Raw genomic sequence first — 18,614 nt, 5'->3', positions numbered from 1 at the left:
GGAAAGAATATTTTCATCATTATGTCTCTTAACGAATATCTGTCTTAATAAAATAACTCTAACAAATATTTCTTCACTGTATATCATTTCTATATATCGGTATAAACATGAAAATAAAAATATATTTACTCATTTGTCAAAAGAAGTTAATTAGAAGTTAATATGTTCGAACACATTGTTTTCAATAAACGTATTTATTCTATTATAAAGGTTATCAAAAATGTATCAATCATTATAGGTAAAAATAGAGGAAAACCTTTATTGATCCTGATATCCAGTTTGCTTTAGACCTGACAAGGACATTCCCATAGAGTAATGAATTATACGTAATTATACGAGTTTGAATTATACGAGTAAATTTTCAACCGGTTGATTCTTTGGTCACCCACATGTTTGATTTTTTCTTATGGTTATGCATCTGTTCCTCTATTTAGCAATTACTATAAATGTTGCACCAACGAAATAAAAGGATACTGGCAGCTGTTGAAAAGATTGATTAAGCGTGAAAATTGTATAAAGTGGCGCACAAAAATTGACGATAATTCGGTTGAATCGTTACATTTAAATCTTATTTATCGTGGGTGCGCCAGTGCCTAGCCCTCGCACGCTCCACATACGTTTCATAGCGGCACACCCTGTATGTGGTCCCTGGAAGTGATCACGTAAAATGCACAACTTGTAGTCACAATACGTCTGCTTACATATCCGATTGACGTTCGTCACCCATACATAGTGGCAAGCCAGACCTGGACAAATTTTGTTTAAGATAAAAATGAAGAATAGCAATTTAAGACAGTAGTCGATCGTTTCAATTACTCTGGTATTTTTATTTAAGAAATAACATCAGGACAGTAATTGCATTTTGTATTAAAAACAAATAAAATAATTTGAAATAATTATTACAGTTATAAGAAATTGTAAAATAAGCGTAAATTTCGTTCCTTTGAAATTTTATGACGGTCTAAGGTTAAGTAGTAACCTATGCATAGAATTTTACCGTGTTTCATCATCGATTTTATTGATTTACATTGATACAGCGGTTCTGTTCACTATTAACTTGCTCCCGTTTAACTGTTTACTTTTTCTACGCAAAAACTCTCTCTCTCACTGAACCTGTTATATCTCAATGGACGGTTTATTTAGTTTCCTGTAGTGTTAAACAATGCGTGGACGAAAATGAACGTAGGCGATAATACGTGCGTGTGTCCGCGTGTAACTATTCCAATAATTAATTGCGCAACCTTTAAGCAATAATTTCAATGGAGACAGTTTATAGCGCGCCGCCCTCCATAAAAGTGGAAATGTTTCATACAATGTTTATAGCCTAGTATATAAAAGATACTCAGAATTGAAATTTGTAATTTATGACATTTCTGTATCTTGACGAACTTATTTTATAATCTTCGATTAAATAAAGAGATTCGTGCAACGCACTAATAATGAATATATGTAGGTAGAATAAATTATTAAAAATTGTTTATATGTACTTTAAGACTAATTTCTATTTTTGACTATTTTAAATTATTATTAGGATATTATTGCGGATGTTTTGTTGCAGCGATTTATTTCATACGTTAAATAATTCAGTGAATATTATACGTTACATATATTATGTACTTTCGCTTATAATATGCATTTTGAACGTTTCTGTATTTTTAAATTTTCCATAAATGCAGAAAAATTTGCAATCTAGCCATTATCTATATTGAAATGTATTTGTAATCGTCTAATAAGAGTTATAAAAAATATATAACTTATTGGTTATATTGTGAATGTGTTATATCATGTCATTACTTTCTTATAACTGGTTCCACGTGTTTCTGGTTTAAATAAAATATAAAGAAATTTGATTGGTTTGTTCTATTTCTGCACGAGATAAGTTTGAATTCGCGGCTTTTCTATATTACGGCACTACCATACGAACTGTACGTCACTACAGTAACTGTAAGGAATTAGAGAATGCATGCGCCAAAGAAACTATGTATCATATATTTCAAGCCGTATCATATAAGTATAGTTTGTGCCGCATTGCACAGTTTAAGCTGGAAACGTCACCACTTTAAATAGAAATGTTTTAAAAAGAAGACACGAAAGACAACTCACAAGATTTCTTCGCGTACGCAGTATTCGCTATTTTAAAATAGTGCGTTGAATTATAAACTTCTATCCGAACTTGCGAAATATAATTAAACAATAAAGATGTCATTTGAGCCAGTTTTGGATCCTGTAAGTATTATTTACATCGATTAAAAAGTTATTTCATTTGGCAAAGTTGATTGTCATCGATCCAGGAAGGATATACGTATATATATACATAGCATCTGCACTGCTGATATGATCTCAATGAAACATAGTTTATCCAAACACTTATCCAACTATATTTGTTAATTCGTTAGATTATTTACAAGTACTGTACAAGTATATCAGAATAATATTGTATAAGTTAAAAGAGATCAAAAGATCTGTAATAGTTTCAATTTAAAAAGATGGATAAAGTATTAATGAACAATTTATACAATGATATGTCATGCATTTTTGATTTTTCTAAATGCAGTACAATTTAATTTCAGAATTGTGAAGTTTTGCGTTTAAATAATAAATACCTTTATATTTTAATAGCCAATTCCTTATGTGGGAGCTGTTGAAGGTGGTTTAATACCTGGAAAAATGGTAAAAATTCGAGGCAAAGTTCCTCCTAGTGCTGTACGTTTTGCTGTAAATTATCAATTGGGACCTACATTAAATCCAAGAGATGATATTGCCATTCATGTTTCACCACGTTTCGCAGAAGGATTTATTACTAGAAATCATATAGTATCAATGACTTGGGGCCCAGAGGAAAATGATGGACCCATGTGGATACAACCTGGCCAAGAATTTGAGATGTTCCTTTTGTGTGATTTTCCATGTTATAAGATTGCCATAAATGGCAGACATTTTGCAGAATTTGTTCATAGGCTACCATATGAGAAAGTAACACATTTGGTTATTGATGGAGATGTAGAAGTACAATCTATCACATATGAGACCGTTCCAATTGATCCACCTCGTTCTCCTCGAGCTGTACCCACGCCAGATGTACCTGCTGCTAATTTTGGGCCACCACGTAATTAAGCATTTTATATCCTTTTTCTGTTACTAAATAATTGCATAATAAATTCTATGTCATTTTTTAGCACCTGGAGGATTATATCCTACAATAGGTCCACAAACACCACAAGGTGGATATGGTCCACCACCTCCAGCTCCTGGGTATGGGCCTCCTCCTGGTGTATATGGAGGACCTGGTTATAATCCTCCAAGAGCATATGGATATCAGCCTGGATATGAGAAGCCTGAAGAAGAAGAAGCATTTAGTGGTTGTTTGGATAAAGTTGGATTAGCAATAGGGGGACTAGTTGCAGCAGGAGGCATAGCAGCTGCTGCACACGCTATGAGTGTATATAAATTTAATAATTACAAGTCTTTTGGAAATAATAGCATACAATAATATCTGTATAAGATACTAAGAATAATAACATATGTTATATGCATGCTATGTTTATAATTTTTTAGAAAAAAAAAGAAGTTCAAGATGATCAGGAAAAATCTGATGCTTCTAAATCAAAAACAGAAAGTGAAGGTGGTTTGGGAAATCTTGGTTCTTTGGGTGCAGCTTTAGCAAGCAGTTTAGTGACCAATGCTTTAAGTAACTCACAAGCACAACAAGGCTACCCTACCAACATCCAACAATCAAGCGGTGGTGGTGGTGTATTAGACTCTATTCTTGGAGCATTAGGTATGATATAGATACATTTTATGCTTAAAACATGAACAAGTTATGAAATAATACTTTTCTTAATCTTTCAAACTGAAGATATTAATATAGTGATTTGTTCATAATTGTATGATTGAGTGTTGGAATGTTAGGTGATGACATAGATGATGTCATCTATTATAAGCTATATTTATGTTAAAGGTTATAGTGAATCATGATAAACACACAATACAGATAATTTTACATTTGAAGTAAAATTTTTATATGCTTCATAAGTAAATTTTAATACATTAAATTTTTGTATATCTAAGGTGGTAATAGTGGGCATAATGCAGCACCACCACCTCCTCCAAGTCAACCAAGTAATCCATTGACAGGAGCCTTAGGATCTATTCTTGGTGGTGTTCTTGGAGGTGGTGGAAATCAACAACCAAATTACCAACCTTCAGGAGGTTACGGAAATTACCAACCTTCTGGTGGATATTCTAATCAATCATCAAATTCAGATCTTTTATCTGGAATAGGATCAGCCTTTCTTAGTTCTGCTTTAGGAGGTCTTACCAAACACGACAAAGATGTAAGTATAAACCATGATATTCTAAAAATTGTGAATATGTAAATTTTATAATCTGATTACATAATTATGATTGTACATACAGAAATCTCACGAAGAAAATCATCCAACTCCTCCACCAGCTTATACACCAAATTCTGCACCGCCTGTACAACCTCCTATATCTTCTGATAGTCCTGTTTCCGGAAATAAATTAACAGCAGATGAAATTTCAAAAGGCTTAGGTTTGGATGACTAATGTAAGTTGAGATAAAAATTCATATAAAAAATTATGTATAATGAAAATTTTATGCTCTGTTATTGATATATGCAAATATGTGCACAATATGATTGTGTATTAAAGATATTTAACATGAAAGGCAGCTATTATATATATATTTATATATTTTTTTGGCACGAGATATTTCAATAAAAAGCACCACAACTATAATACAAGCTGCTCGAATCTCATGCTATATATAAAAAGATTAATATTTTTGTATATAGATTATTTATTTATGATAAATTTGCTCGAATTATTTTCACAGAATGTTACATAACATAAGTAAAGATTATAAACAAAATGAAACAATATTTATAATACAGTCCTTTTAAGCTTTGTAGTTGAAAATTTATAATCAAGTTAATATTTTCTAAGATTTATTATATTTTTATAAAGATACTAATAGTACTCAAATGCGATAACAAAATGTAAGTTGTTGTTATTTATTTTCTTTTCTTAATTATGCGAAGAATAAAAGTCATATATATATATACATATATATATATGTATACAATATATAAAAGTTATATATTAATAAATTTATTCTTTCTGAAAAATTTCTGTTCATGAACATGTTTCCAATGTATTCCCATGTCTCTTCTGTAATGTAACAAATACATTAAATGTAATATCTATATATAATGTAATAAAAAATATTTTAAAAAACTTACATCTGTTTGTGATTTTAATGCTTCAAGTTCTTTTTTCCTACTTCGATTAAAGAATCCAATTTTAAGTAGTGCTAAAATTAACAGTATTAACAGTAAAATTCCTAAGACAATTGACAAAGCTATAATCCACATTGCAATGTGTTGAGTTACTGGTGAACCTAAGAACATTGTAGCAATAATAGTATCATCAGACTTGTGTCTAATTTTTTTCATAACATGATTTGATTCTAAAATATTAACGTGTCCGCTAGACAAGAAAAATATTATGTCTTTCTCTTCCACCATTTTTGCTGCAATAAATATTAAAAAGAAACGGTAAAATTTTTCAACATATCTTGAAAGTTAAATCAAGATACATATCAAGAAAAATCTTACTTTTAAAATCAGATATGTAAAAGTCCAATATGAGTGAAAGTTTTGCAACAGATGAAGAACTTAGAAAGGGACCAAGCTCACATTTAATATATGTACATTTGACATTAGCATTTGTACAATTGATATAAATTGACCTGTTTTCTGGCGGAGAATTTATAGAAAAATTGGTATCCATCATAAATCCTTTTTGTGTATACAGTTCAGTATTTGAAAAGTAAATTTCAGATATATTAGTTAAAGCAGTTGAAAGTGTAGAATTCAAGTGTGTGCAGTAAAATGGTTGACCATCCAGATAACTAATTGTTTCGTTTATATTGATAATCTGTATATCTCCAGTAGAATGTTTCCAATATATTGGAATATTAATTGTTAGTAAAACTTCATCAATTGGACTATCTCCAAATTTTTGAATTTCATAAATATGTTGAAATCGAATATTGTTTAATTTTTCATCCTCATTATCAGTAGAATATGAATATAAATTATCTTGTGCTTTCCTAATAAAAAAGAATTGTAGTTAGTAAATGATAATATAATTATAGAAAGTATGAAGTATAACTAATAATAACAATAAATAAATCTAGCGATACTAACCCTGCAATCACTATGTCAACATCAACATCAAAGTATATAGTTAAAACATGTGTATTATTGAATGGATCTTTCTGTTCACTTTGTGTGTTAAAATTGGTCCATAGATCCACGTGATCAACATCAAACCGAATTTTACTCATATCCAAATCTAATATTAATGTTTTCTAATAGAAATAATTAATTATGTTACTTTATTGAAAAAGTCTTGATACTTAACAGATTACACTTACATTTTTCCTAAGTGGATTTCCAAGATCACAAATTGCTTCTAAAGTATTATTTGTATAAAAACTTTCCATGCATGAAGCTGGCATACTTGCTAATGATAATATTTTTGGTATATATACATATATTTTAGCTTGATAAGCAGGTTCACCATAATTAAGAGCATCTATTTTAAGCTTGGTAGTGAATGTTGATCCAACAACATATTTGTTATTAGAATTTAAATTTGTTGAAAGTGATATCTTTACATCTGATGTACAAATATTGTCGTCACCACAATCAACAGCAAATGGTAATTTTATTAAATCTTCAGTTTTAGAAAACAATTTATTTATAGCTACACAGCTTGTACAGAGAAAGTTTACTTTCATCTTACTATCATTTAAATTTAAGTCCTTTTCTAAACTAGTTGAGATAGATATTTCAACTGGATTTATTATATTTTGGATATTTTTCTAACAAAATCAAAAAATAAAATATAATTAAAAAAAATATTTTTTAAAAAGATACTGGTATAAAATTCTACCTTTAAATATATTTTAAGTTGACTGCATAGATTTTTAGATTTATATAAAGTATCAGACAATTTATAAATGTTATCACTATTTCTTTCTGTACCATAATAAGCTCTTCTATATATTTGGTCGATTTTCAAAGATTTAACAACTCCTAAATGTAATATCATTTATTAAATATGATATTCCAGATTATGTATAACTTCATTATATATGTATATAAAAATTAAATTATATACTTACGAAGATAATTAGGAGTATTTATTCCATCATAATATGTACACACATCAATTAGAAAAGATGTAGAATTTCTCAATAATTTTTGTTTGTCATTGTAAGACAATTTTGTAGTTATTGTTATAACAGGTTTTGATTTTATTAAAATTGCTTGTTCAGATAAATAAGCTCCAACTGCAATATCAGGATATTTATCACCATTTATATCACGAGGTTCGGAAATTGAAATTCCAAATCCACGGATATTCCTTCCAAATTGTTTGCCAACTATCCTTTGGCTATAATGTTTAGGTAATCCATTGCTATTGCCATTGAAGATATATATTGCACCACTTTCTTCTTCATATGGTGCACCAACAGCAATATCACCATAGCCATCATAATCAATATCACCAAGACAAGTTATAGTAGATCCAAATCTACTTCCAGATATTTTTCCTTCAAATGATTTTTTTTCAAAAATTTCCTACCGCCAATGTTTGAGATCAATATGTGTATTAAGTTTAATATTAACATACTATACTAATTTATAAATTGAAGACTTATTTAATCAGATTTTAAAAGGAATTTTAGACTACTATATTCAAGTCAAAGTATTATTTCTGCAATAATTCAGCGATATTACAAAATGTACATACATTATGTAAAGCAGTAAAGACATATATGCGACCTTCATCCATATTTTTTGACCAATATGGTGCTCCAACAATTAATTCATCTCTATTGTCACCATTAAGATTACATGATGATAAAGCAGCACCAAAATATTCACCATATTGCTCACCATTCAAAATCTTTTTTATTTCTAATTTCGCATTATCGTTATGAGAGAAGGTAAATATAGCAACAGCACCAAACATAAGTGAAGCCTTTGGAGCACCAGAAACAAACCACAATTTTCCTTCTCTAAAATAACCAGATGTTACTGCATACCCTAAATAAATTATGATAAATTACTATCTTATATACCAACAATATTTTACACAAACTATTTCACTTAATTTATAGGTTTATAATGGAATGATAAGAAAAATGGCTTTATTTAAAAATAATAATAAATAATATATAATAATAATTTGATATATAATGAAATATATATTATAAAAATATTCAGTTAGTAGTAAAAAGAAATTGTGTTACATACCAAAATAATTATTTGCACGAATACTTCCCTCATCTTTAATTGATGGAATTATATTTTGCATTTTACCATCAACTGATTTTGTAACTAACAAAGGCATACCTTTCCAGTTAAATACACCAGGACTACCTAATATTAAATCCCACTTTAGGTCATTGGATGTCATATGCATAGAAAAACCAACTTGACTCATGCCAAAATTATAAACATATCTTTTCGTATCGATAGCTTCTCTAAGCCTCACAAATGATAAAATTTTACTTTTAGATTCTTTTTCGAAAGACTTAATACTGTTAATTAATGACAAATAACAAATGCCGTACATAAACCAATTAGATTGGCGTTTATTTATAATATTATACTTCAATCGTGGGCCGCAAACCTACTTACAAGTTTAATTAAGTAATTATAAGTTTTTAAGGATAAATATATGAAAAAAGAAATACAGACTTCAACATACCACAATTGTAGGATTAGTCTTATTTTCTATAGCAATTGTTGCACCAATCCATGCATTGTCCTCAATTTGATTAATTGTTGAATACTCCTCTTTATAATTTCCACTTCTATCAATAATCCATTCCTTACATGTTTCATTAATTGGACATTGAAATATAGTACCTGGCTCAATTACATTTTGTATTATGCTTGTATTTGCTCTGGGAGCACCTACAAGTAGTACAGAATCTAGGCCATCTGTATAAAGGGCAACGGAAAATCCAAAATAACTTCCCCGTTGATAACTAAAATTTTTGGGAATATTAAATATTTTGGCATTATCAATGTCTAAATTATATGCTAGTATACTATACTGTAAAATTATAAATGTAAAACTATAAAACCATATATTAATCTTAGTTGATAAAGTTAAATATAACATTCTGAATAACTGATGTTAGTAAAATGAAAGACCAGGGAACATTATTTCTAAAACTGAAAGAATTAAGGTTTTGTACCCACAGGAAGGATGTACTTTATATCTAGAAACCACAATGACATCATAAAGGAATTAGTCATATTTGTTTCGTATATTTATGCTTTCTATCAAAATTAAAAGGAAAATCGTGTTCTGATATTAAATAAAGCAGAACTACATAAATTTATTGGACAATAAATTAATGCATAAATTTAGGTCATTCTTTCCTTTATTTATTATAAGTTAATAAAGACGTATAAATGCAGGATTAAATAATGCAATATCCTTAACTTGTTTTCAAAGCTAAACATATAAGAAAAAAATGTATATCAATTTATTGTTTTATTATTTTCCATCACACTTACAAACCATGTCAACAATACACATTAGCTGGATCGCTTATTATAGCTAATGTAGCATCAATTTACCTATAATTCTCGGCGGTGTTTTGCTGGAGTTTCGATTATATATGATTTAATGGTCATATCCAAACATGTTTATATTATAATAATAAATCAAATTTTCTAAACAATTGAGACATCAGTTATTAATAATTTTAAACATTTTAGACTACTAAATTCGTATAATCCTTTGTACCAATTATAAAATATTGTAATTAGATGACAATGAAAATTGTTCTAAATATGGTGAAAGAAGATTTATTTTTCTGGGACAGTCTTGTATGATAAGAGATTCCAATAAAATATAGCATACATATGAAGATAACGGAAAAATAATAAAGTCTAAAAGAAGATAGAAAAAACCGGTCATATTCGCGTGCGAACGAACTTAGTATTATAAAAATATACTTCAAGGAATCACAGATTCATTATGTACAAAAGGAAAGGGATTAAAATGTTGAAGGTAATAGGAGCTTAATCGGAAGAATCAGTTGTAGTTGAAATAGTTTGGGATAAAGGCTTAGATCGAATACGATAGCTCCTTCTTACTACATTCACCTTCTTTCTAAAATATTCTAGATTTTTTAGTTTCTGCTCATGATCTGAGCTCTCTGCATCATTTTGATCTTTCTGTGCTTGTTCACCATTTTTTTCACTTGTAGATACTCCTGATGTGATACCACTGTCAGGAGTTGAAGGAACTTTGCTTGATTTGTTCACTGGCACTGATGGACCATCTTTCTGGATTTTTATTGCATTACTAACATCATTTAAATAAAGCTTCCAATCTCTGCCTGATTTCTTCTTCTTTGTATCATAATCAATTTTTTGCCGTTTGCTCTTATTTTTGGTACTGTCATTTTTTGAGTTACTTTTACATTTTTTGTGTTTCCTTCTGTGTACTTTCGTAGAAGTATCAGAATCAGTTTTCGAATGCTTACGTTTACCAGAAATGTCGTTATCCTCTGAACTGCTACTGCTGTAATTTGAATGTTTTGCTTCCCTCTCAATATGCACAACATATCGTGATCTTCTAGAAACTACGCCAGAACTGGTACTAGGCTGAGTTGTGTCAACAGGTTGTTCATCACTATCAGAGTCACTATTAATTTGTAACACTGCACACTTTATTCCGGCCCTTCTTATCTCAGTAATTTTACTATGTTTCCTCTTAAGAAATTTTACTTTTGATTTAGATTTACACTTAACTTGTGCATTGTCACCATCACTGGCAGAACCTGAGGCAGATGGTTCTGACGCTGCAGCTGAGGCATTATTTGCTGGTGCATCACAATCTACAGCTGCAAGTTTCATTAGTTTTTCTCTACGATATGCTATAAGTTGTGTTATACGATTTGGGGACTCTAATGGTCTTTCAGGGGCTACTCCACCCCCACAGGATCCACGGGATGCCAGTGTTATCGCTGGCCCCAAAATACTTGACATCAATTGACGGTCAAATGCCGTAGAGTCTACAAGAAAATAAATTAATATTTCACTCAAAATTATTTTTGTTTAGTACTTCAATGTAAAAATTTGAAAAAAAGATTTACCATCAGAATCTGTTGCACTATAAACTCGTCCAGTTATAAGATTACTTTCAGAATCACTAGGGGTTTGAGGTGCTGTTGACATATCTTCAGAAGTCCAACCTTCAACCTCACGTTGTACCAATGAATCAAAAAATGCCATCATTCTAGGATCTTCTCTGGTTGATTGATGGCTATAATCATGTGTCATAAATTGTCCACTACGTAATACTAGTCCAATATATTCATCATGTGTAAATACTCTCCTTTGCCTCTCTTGTCTTCCATCATCCCTCTAAAATATAAATATAGAAACAATGATATATGCTATCAACATGTATAATAAAATTATTCCATAAATTACCTTTAATCCACCTAAGCAATTGCTTCCAAGAGGAAATGGACTCCAAATCTTTATGAGTTTCTCAACTCCAGATGAAGCAAAAATACAACTAGCTTGATTGTATCGTACTTGATTAACAATGGACCTGTGCCCACGTAATACCATGTGTGCAAAATTTACCCATTTTACATCCTCAGAAGGAATTTTCCACATATATAGATTAAAATCGTCAGAACCTTAAAGTTATAAGTTGAAATGTATGTAAATACTAGCAGAAGAAGTATATAAAAAGATTTATGATTATTGCAGTACTACTTACCAGAAAGGACATACTCATCATTATCTCCAGCAAAACAACATGATTTCATTGTGCAACTGTTATAGTATCCAGGATGATCAAACTGACATAAATGAGTAGAAGAGTCTACATCATAAAGTACAGGAGGTAATCTTCTTCTCAAAGCTAGCAATCTATTACCTGCTGCATTAAATCTAACATTCATACAACTCTGAGCTGAACTTTCATTTCCATAACGTAATATAGGTCTGTAAATATTATTATAGTTATTATTTTGACGAAACATTTTCATATGATTTTATTTGAATTTTTTACTTACTTCAAAGGTTTTCTTACATCCCACATGCTAACTCCTTCTTTAGCATTGGCGGTTGCAAGCATTCTCGGCTCAACAGGATTAAACATTACAGAGTGAAAAGCAGTTTTGTACCGTGCCAAACAAAATGTTTCCATAGCATTGGATCCTCGTATGTCATAAATTAAAACTCTCCCATCATCGCAGGCGCTTGCAAATACATTGTCATTATGCGGATGTACTGATAGTCCATAAACAGGTTTCTCATGGACGAAGAGATTCACAACATCTCCTCTATATCAAGAAATAAATAATTGTTTAGTTCTATATGTTTATATATAAAAGTGTTTAAGGAAGAAGCTTCATACGTTCGTAAGTCATGAACAATAACTTGATCGTCATTTCCAGCAGAAAATATTTTTGTTTTGCTATTATCGTAACCAAGACAGAAAATATTACTAATGTGTTGAACTTTCATTACTGTGGGTTTGCCTACATCTTGTATTGCTTGCTCTACTTTCCATAATAAAACTCTTCTGTCATCACCACCTGTTAAATTAATGATAAAATAATTTTAAACAATAAATATATTTTCATTTCAATAATCAATTTAATACATTACAAAAACATATATCCAGGAACTAACACATGTTTTGCACAATCGTGCAATTACTTAAAAATATCAAAAGGCTTCAATTTTCCGTCGAACTTTAATTTTCTAAATCGACGGGCATAAGCCGTGTAAGAACGAAATAAATTAAACATATTTGTTAACTTCTTACCGGAAACCAATAGATCTCCTTGATTCGAAAATTCAATCGCATTGACGCATCCATAATGCGATAGTAGATCTTTCCTAAACAGATTTTCGGAGCTTTCGAACCTTGCATTAACGAGGCGTTTGCAGTAGTCGACTTTGTCGTCGATTTGTCTTGCGACGAAATACGAGAGCGGATTATAATTGGAAGGACGAGCCATTTCTTTGCATATACTGATACGTATACGAAAACGGATAGAACCGTCGTCTTCACCCTTCGTCCCTTTCTTCCATGTATCCTGTAACTAACGCCCGTATTCTCTTCGTCGATTAAGTACCCTTAGTGCACCTCAAAGATTCTAAGACTGTCTCGCGTACTTAGTAAACCGGGGAGACCTATAGAATAGGGAAATTCGTGGCGCAATCAAATCTACGAGATTATTATAGGTTGTAACTATTATAAGTTTCGTCGTGGCCGATCTTATATTTATTCTGTGACAGACGTGTCGCGAGTATACACCTCATAAACTCACACAAACATAAGCTACACGAGGTGCGTCTCACGCACCAACGCACTTCTGAACACAACCAAAGTACATATGTAGGTAGTAGGTACCCACATATACAAAGGCGTTTCAGCCCACCCGAACAGATTGTCTTACTCGAGCACAATCAGCTGATCGCTATTCAGCGACTCCACGTTGTGGCTAATATTATCAATCTTTTCCTTTCGATTTCTTATCCATATCATCGATACATATATCTCTAACTAAATAACCCCATTAAATAAAAATATTTTTTCTTTTTATTTCGATTACCTACTATCTTCTTACGTTTATATGCAAGTGTCACTCACAACTGTTACTTAAACACTTCTAGAAAAACAAGAAGCATGGATACCGGCGCCGCATTGCGTGTCTCACGCGTACTTCTCACTGGCCCTCCTGGTAAGTCCGCGATTTTCAAAAATTACATGGTGTTCAAAAAATCGCCCACTACTAGTAACTTTTACATATCCTCAATGTTCAAAATATTTAATATTTTTTCTTTTAATTATTTACATTTCTTATTTATTTAAATCACCGTCATATAACATGTGTAATTTTATAATAATAAGTAATGTATTTGTTGTATTCTTTAAAATTTATTAGTTAATCTTCTAATCGTTTATTGTAAATAAAAATAGTTTATAATGGTTTTGAATAAAATGAGAACTGCCATAGGTATAGGAAAAACTACGTTATGTAAAAAGTTAGCTTTGATGATGGAGGAACAAAGTTGTAAGTTTGATGGATTTTATACTGAAGAAGTTCGAGGTCAAAGTGGTAGCAGGATTGGATTTGATGTTGTGCTAATGAAAAACCGTGACGAAAAATCAACATTGGCACGAATTGAGTTGGTATTAATTTCTTAAATATATAAAGTTTAATTTCCTTTTTGACTAAGACAATACTACTTGTAAACAGAAATGTGATAAACCAGTCGCAGCACTCTAAATATAAAGTGGGGAATTATCATGTGTTTCTTAATGATTTTGAAGCAACAGCATTGCCTGTCTTTGATTCAAATGCAGTAAGCAGAATAGTTTTATATATTTTATACATATTTATAATTGTAATCAATTCATTAATTTTCGATTTCCTTAGGACATATTAATCATAGATGAAATTGGAAAAATGGAATTGTTTAGTCAAAGATTTCATGATAAAATAGTGAAGTTATTTTTTGGAACTTCAAAAATACCTTTTGTAATTGCGACGATACCTCAAATGCATAAAGTACCGCAACGGCATTTATCATTGTTCCAAAAGCTTCATGCAGATAAAAGATGTAAAATTATAACTGTGAATCGTCAAAATCGAGATAATTTACCAGGAGAAATTTTTCCGCTCATTTCACAAGGTACACAAGTTTCCTTTTTTTAAAGAAAAACAATATAAATTTTAAATACATTATAAACATCGTTTATTATTAACAAAAAAACAAAATGTTAGATTAAAGAAATCCTTCCAATCACGTTAAATTTGTAAAAAAGTAGTTATCACAAATAACGTGACAAATAGTGACTGGCTGGAAAATTGTACTACATAGTCATGCTAAATTGCATATGTATTAGATATTTTCGTAATAATTATCGTCTTGTAAAAACCACCATTATTCATTAAAGAATAAATTAAAAGAATAACAGGTGTGTTCATTATATGTTCAGCACCTTCTGCAAATATTAGAATATAAGTTAATCTGTTGAGATCTTTGAGATCATTTACTCAGCTTGTGCGTGAACATTAAAATCTTTAGTGAATAAGGTGGTTCAATTGAGGGTACAAAATAGAAACGTTTCTTTTCTTCTTTGCGTCATTTCGTTACAGTGAAACATAAATTGCTAATGAGGCATTTAGTCTTATCATAGACAAGAAAATTTGATATATGTCTGTTTGCATGTTCTCAAAACAAGCAAACTTTTTTCATTTTTGTACCCATCAATATTACATCTTCATTGCAGTTATTATGATACAGAAGATTTTCATGTTCCTAAAAAGAATACAGTACTTTATTGTTTTGGAGAAGCCTAAGTGTTTCTCACCTTCTCCATTTCGGTATCAAATATATTACGCACACTTTGATTGGGCTACTCGTATTCAGTTATTGTTATTCATTTATTTATCAATAATACCTAGGGTGTTCCACTAGCACATGAATTTTAGTAGAGAATTAGCATATGCCATTGGCCTTATATTTGGATGAGCCTGAAACAAAAGTACATCCTTATGTAGTACAATTAAAAATTATAAAACTTATTAATTAGTTTGTAACATACCACTGCCTCGTATGATGTGAAATGGGGTTCCATATCTTTACCATTAAGTGTGATAAAAGCGCCCCTGTTACCCATAGTATCACTAAGAATAAATAATAAAATTAATATACAAGATGACCGTATTAAAGATCGTTCATTTCATAAAGAACAATTATTTTTAAACTAATAATACACGTTTATGTACCAATAATTTGGAGCAGAAAATACAGTAATACATTTTCCAAAGTGACCAACTTCATATCCATCATTTTTCACTTCGTGACTTCTTATAATGTAATCAAGATTGTTCATGGCAAGGAAATTTTGTGTAACATCAGGGCCAAACTGTACACCAACTCCTCTTTTACTGGGTGCTCTTCCAGCTTGTGGTTGTGGATCTGACCATAATAATTCGCACATTAGCCCTTCTTCTGGTGGTTGTCTATTCCTATCAATTTCTCGAATTTCTTTTAACGTAACGTCGTCTCTTGAAAATAGACCACCATGCATTACCTACAAATCCCATAAACACATAATTTATATATACACCATTGCATAACTATCAGGAAACCAGGAAAGTCCGCTTCATTCTTTATTGATTGTTATTGATTAAAACAACGCAAACTTCCTTGGTTACCTACTATATTAAATTCAACATCTCTCTTCTACGTAACAATATAAACTTACAAGTATTCTATTATTAAGACAATGGGCAAGAGGGAGCCAATTGTAAACCTCTGTAAATAACTCGGCCATTTGAGCAGAATATTTTGTTTTAACCTCACCATCAAATCCATACATTTGATTCATTGTAGCAGATTCATGGTTACCTAAATATTGTACTTTACTATGAATATGTACAACATGTTAATGATATAAATAGATTGGTAAGAGTATACCTCTAGACATAAAAAAGTGGTTTGGATATAATAATTTAAATCCAAATAGGGTAAATATACATTCTACGGAGAAGGAGCCTCTATCTACAAAATCTCCATTGAATAACTGTATAACTATTAAGAAATATATGATACTATTGTACTTGTATTAGTAATATATTTAATTATAGTATATTTAATCATTAAATTAGTAAATATGAAATGTAGTAATAGGTATAACTTATTTACTATTATAAAAGATACATATGGATTAGTTTCTGATGGTAATCCATTTAATTCAAATATATTAAGTAAATCATAGAATTGTCCATGTATATCTCCACAGATAGTAAATTTACTATCTTCAGGAATTGTAACGTCAACTAAGCTTGGTTGTGCCATAAACCATGCTTTTATATCTAAAAGAATTTTATAAGCATATTTACGGTGTAATTTATTTTGTTCCTTATACCATACTAATAAATCTTGCATAAATTGCAACGTAACTTTTTCATCTTCAAGTTTAGGCCCGGTATATTCATCTTCGATAGCTATAAAACAAAAACAATCACAACAGAACTTTTTTTAAGCATATTTAAACTCATTAAATAAATATTAAGTATAATTTACCCATTGCTTCTAAATTAATCATATCTGCTATATTTTTTTTATTTTCTTCCACTGAGATTGCTTTTTCAAAGGCTAACATTTTTAATGTTTTAGAACATTCTGTGTATTTAATCTTTGCATCTTTATCATTTGGTCTTGCTTTAGTAACAGTTTTATAATCCTTAAGAGCTAGTTTGAACTTGCCAAGTGACATATGAGCTGCAGCTCTACGATAATATCCCTTCACGTAATTTTTATCTAAATCAATAGCTTTTGATGCATCTGTAAGTGCATATCCAAAACATTCTGTTTTTAGATAAGCAAAACTTCTATTTCCATAATAAACTGCCACTGTAGGATTTACTTCTATAGCTTTAGTATAGAATTCTATGGCTTTGTCATAGTCTTGATCTAAAAAAAAAAATAATGAAATATACGATAGATAATAGCGAAAAAATTATAATTAATGTTTTGTTTGTTCTCAACATATACACCAGAAGGATAACAGATTACTTTTTATTTCGCTATAATGGAAGTACTCTAAAAATTAACACTTTTATGTTGTCAAAATGAAATTACTACAAATTTGACACATCAAATAAAACATGTTATATGAAATGTCATAATTAAAGTGACAAACATTACAAATGAACATAATTATTTAGAATAAACTTGTAGCAGCGATATAACAAGGAACCTGATTGTTTTAAATTTCAAAACTTCTAATGATTAGGTTTACACTTGATAATTTAATGATAATTTACGTTACGGAAGTTGGGTTAGTTTTCAACGTACACGTGACTAAATTACATTATTCTAATGTTAATCATGAATTTTTGCTTAGTTTGGTATCTAAACACAAAATAAATAGCAAGATCAAATTTATAAGGAAAGTTTGTAAACGCACTTTTAAAATATTCATTTGCTTCTTCTTTAAATTTTTCCGCTTTGGCCGCATCTTCTGGCGATATTACTCCCGTAATTTCTGCGTTCTCACTCATTTTGCGCTTTATACTAACAAACTAATGGGATGATATAAAATGACTTAAATTATATCGAAACGTAGACAATAAATAACACATTAAAGAAACAATAATTTTTTTTATATAACGGTCTTTATTGCAGACACACTGAAACCCTGAAATCTACTCAACTACCCCACGAAGCGATTCGATCGATCGAAGTCGAGAACCAACGAGAACTATCGATCATTACGATTCAAATGACATAATTATATTATAACTATACATAATATAAAACTTCATGATATATTAAATTTTCTGCAATTTTTCTGTAATATCATGTCTCTTGCATCCTTTATATTTTATTTATTAGTCAACAAAATGATCATAACAATTTAAGATTAAATTACAGTATTTTTAATTATTATCTATACATTTTATAAAATTATTTTAAAATTTAAATGATTATTTTAATTGC

General features: G+C 30.1%; 5 protein-coding genes across 9 annotated transcripts; 2 read left to right on the top strand and 3 right to left on the bottom strand.

The window, feature by feature from the left end:
- The first annotated feature begins 1,998 nt into the window (after positions 1-1,998).
- On the top strand, positions 1,999-5,263 carry LOC126875248 (SR-related and CTD-associated factor 8-like). 2 transcript variants are annotated; one of them, XM_050638076.1, is made up of 6 exons: positions 1,999-2,226; positions 2,620-3,106; positions 3,177-3,439; positions 3,556-3,778; positions 4,069-4,334; positions 4,417-5,263. In XM_050638076.1, the coding sequence occupies exons 1-6, from the start codon at positions 2,200-2,202 to the stop codon at positions 4,567-4,569; spliced, it is 1,419 nt and encodes a 472-aa protein (XP_050494033.1). In that variant the 5' UTR covers positions 1,999-2,199; the 3' UTR covers positions 4,570-5,263. The 2 variants fall into 2 exon arrangements, with proteins under 2 accessions (XP_050494033.1, XP_050494034.1); XM_050638077.1 differs by lacking the exon at positions 1,999-2,226 and adding an exon at positions 2,325-2,524.
- LOC126875242 (integrin alpha-4-like) lies at positions 5,023-9,432 on the bottom strand. The gene is made up of 10 exons (XM_050638063.1): positions 8,812-9,432; positions 8,355-8,733; positions 7,849-8,144; positions 7,217-7,676; positions 6,985-7,127; positions 6,464-6,913; positions 6,234-6,397; positions 5,640-6,136; positions 5,265-5,554; positions 5,023-5,193 (listed from the first exon to the last, which is right to left on the bottom strand). The coding sequence occupies exons 1-10, from the start codon at positions 9,229-9,231 to the stop codon at positions 5,158-5,160; spliced, it is 3,135 nt and encodes a 1,044-aa protein (XP_050494020.1). The 5' UTR covers positions 9,232-9,432; the 3' UTR covers positions 5,023-5,157.
- A 147-nt stretch (positions 9,433-9,579) lies between these two features.
- On the bottom strand, positions 9,580-13,793 carry LOC126875243 (DDB1- and CUL4-associated factor 5). Of its 3 annotated transcripts, none has more exons than XM_050638066.1 (8): positions 13,709-13,793; positions 12,916-13,286; positions 12,502-12,682; positions 12,158-12,427; positions 11,860-12,086; positions 11,562-11,776; positions 11,222-11,492; positions 9,580-11,140 (listed from the first exon to the last, which is right to left on the bottom strand). In XM_050638066.1, the coding sequence occupies exons 2-8, from the start codon at positions 13,109-13,111 to the stop codon at positions 10,143-10,145; spliced, it is 2,358 nt and encodes a 785-aa protein (XP_050494023.1). In that variant the 5' UTR covers positions 13,112-13,286; positions 13,709-13,793; the 3' UTR covers positions 9,580-10,142. The 3 variants fall into 3 exon arrangements, with proteins under 3 accessions (XP_050494023.1, XP_050494021.1, XP_050494022.1); XM_050638064.1 differs by having other exon boundaries at positions 13,424-13,746; XM_050638065.1 differs by having other exon boundaries at positions 13,511-13,746.
- LOC126875250 (cancer-related nucleoside-triphosphatase homolog) lies at positions 13,696-15,175 on the top strand. The gene is made up of 4 exons (XM_050638079.1): positions 13,696-13,837; positions 14,114-14,285; positions 14,357-14,462; positions 14,537-15,175. The coding sequence occupies exons 1-4, from the start codon at positions 13,783-13,785 to the stop codon at positions 14,813-14,815; spliced, it is 612 nt and encodes a 203-aa protein (XP_050494036.1). The 5' UTR covers positions 13,696-13,782; the 3' UTR covers positions 14,816-15,175.
- Positions 14,832-18,363, bottom strand: LOC126875247 (serine/threonine-protein phosphatase 5). Of its 2 annotated transcripts, XR_007693297.1 has the most exons (9): positions 18,082-18,363; positions 17,196-17,585; positions 16,830-17,116; positions 16,587-16,692; positions 16,375-16,517; positions 15,893-16,200; positions 15,709-15,790; positions 15,508-15,637; positions 14,832-15,422 (listed from the first exon to the last, which is right to left on the bottom strand). XR_007693297.1 is itself a non-coding variant. In XM_050638075.1 (8 exons), the coding sequence occupies exons 1-8, from the start codon at positions 18,173-18,175 to the stop codon at positions 15,578-15,580; spliced, it is 1,470 nt and encodes a 489-aa protein (XP_050494032.1). In that variant the 5' UTR covers positions 18,176-18,363; the 3' UTR covers positions 14,832-15,577. The 2 variants fall into 2 exon arrangements, 1 of the variants encoding a protein (XP_050494032.1); XM_050638075.1 differs by having other exon boundaries at positions 14,832-15,637.
- Positions 18,364-18,614: the final 251 nt, after the last annotated feature.

This window comes from Bombus huntii, chromosome 17, assembly GCF_024542735.1.
Source record: "Bombus huntii isolate Logan2020A chromosome 17, iyBomHunt1.1, whole genome shotgun sequence".
In the NCBI taxonomy this organism is placed as follows: Eukaryota; Metazoa; Arthropoda; class Insecta; order Hymenoptera; family Apidae; genus Bombus; species Bombus huntii.
The sequence above is the reverse complement of the archived record's forward strand: the minus strand, read 5'-3'. Positions and strand labels throughout refer to the sequence as shown.

Bases quoted from the DNA above. Each gene is read 5' to 3' on its own strand.
- LOC126875242 (XM_050638063.1), bottom strand. From the start codon at position 9,231: ATGTTATATTTAACTTTATCAACTAAGATTAATATATGGTTTTATAGT. The intron at 6,398-6,463 runs GTAAGTGTAATC...TATTTCTATTAG, and splicing joins GAAATCCACTTAGGAAAAAT to AAAACATTAATATTAGATTT. The intron at 5,555-5,639 runs GTAAGATTTTTC...TATTTATTGCAG, and splicing joins TTACATATCTGATTTTAAAA to CAAAAATGGTGGAAGAGAAA.
- LOC126875248 (XM_050638076.1), top strand. From the start codon at position 2,200: ATGTCATTTGAGCCAGTTTTGGATCCT. The intron at 3,779-4,068 runs GTATGATATAGA...TGTATATCTAAG, and splicing joins CTCTATTCTTGGAGCATTAG to GTGGTAATAGTGGGCATAAT. The intron at 4,335-4,416 runs GTAAGTATAAAC...TTGTACATACAG, and splicing joins TTACCAAACACGACAAAGAT to AAATCTCACGAAGAAAATCA.
- LOC126875247 (XM_050638075.1), bottom strand. From the start codon at position 18,175: ATGAGTGAGAACGCAGAAATTACGGGAGTAATATCGCCAGAAGATGCG. The intron at 16,693-16,829 runs GTATCTTTTATA...ATAGTTATACAG, and splicing joins CATCAGAAACTAATCCATAT to TTATTCAATGGAGATTTTGT. The intron at 16,201-16,374 runs GTAAGTTTATAT...TGGGATTTGTAG, and splicing joins GTCTTAATAATAGAATACTT to GTAATGCATGGTGGTCTATT.
- LOC126875250 (XM_050638079.1), top strand. From the start codon at position 13,783: ATGGATACCGGCGCCGCATTGCGTGTCTCACGCGTACTTCTCACTGGC. The intron at 13,838-14,113 runs GTAAGTCCGCGA...GAACTGCCATAG, and splicing joins ACTTCTCACTGGCCCTCCTG to GTATAGGAAAAACTACGTTA. The intron at 14,286-14,356 runs GTTGGTATTAAT...ACTTGTAAACAG, and splicing joins TCAACATTGGCACGAATTGA to AAATGTGATAAACCAGTCGC.
- LOC126875243 (XM_050638066.1), bottom strand. From the start codon at position 13,111: ATGGCTCGTCCTTCCAATTATAATCCGCTCTCGTATTTCGTCGCAAGA. The intron at 12,683-12,915 runs GTAAGAAGTTAA...TTAATTTAACAG, and splicing joins AGGAGATCTATTGGTTTCCG to GTGGTGATGACAGAAGAGTT. The intron at 11,141-11,221 runs GTAAATCTTTTT...ATTTTCTTGTAG, and splicing joins TAGTGCAACAGATTCTGATG to ACTCTACGGCATTTGACCGT.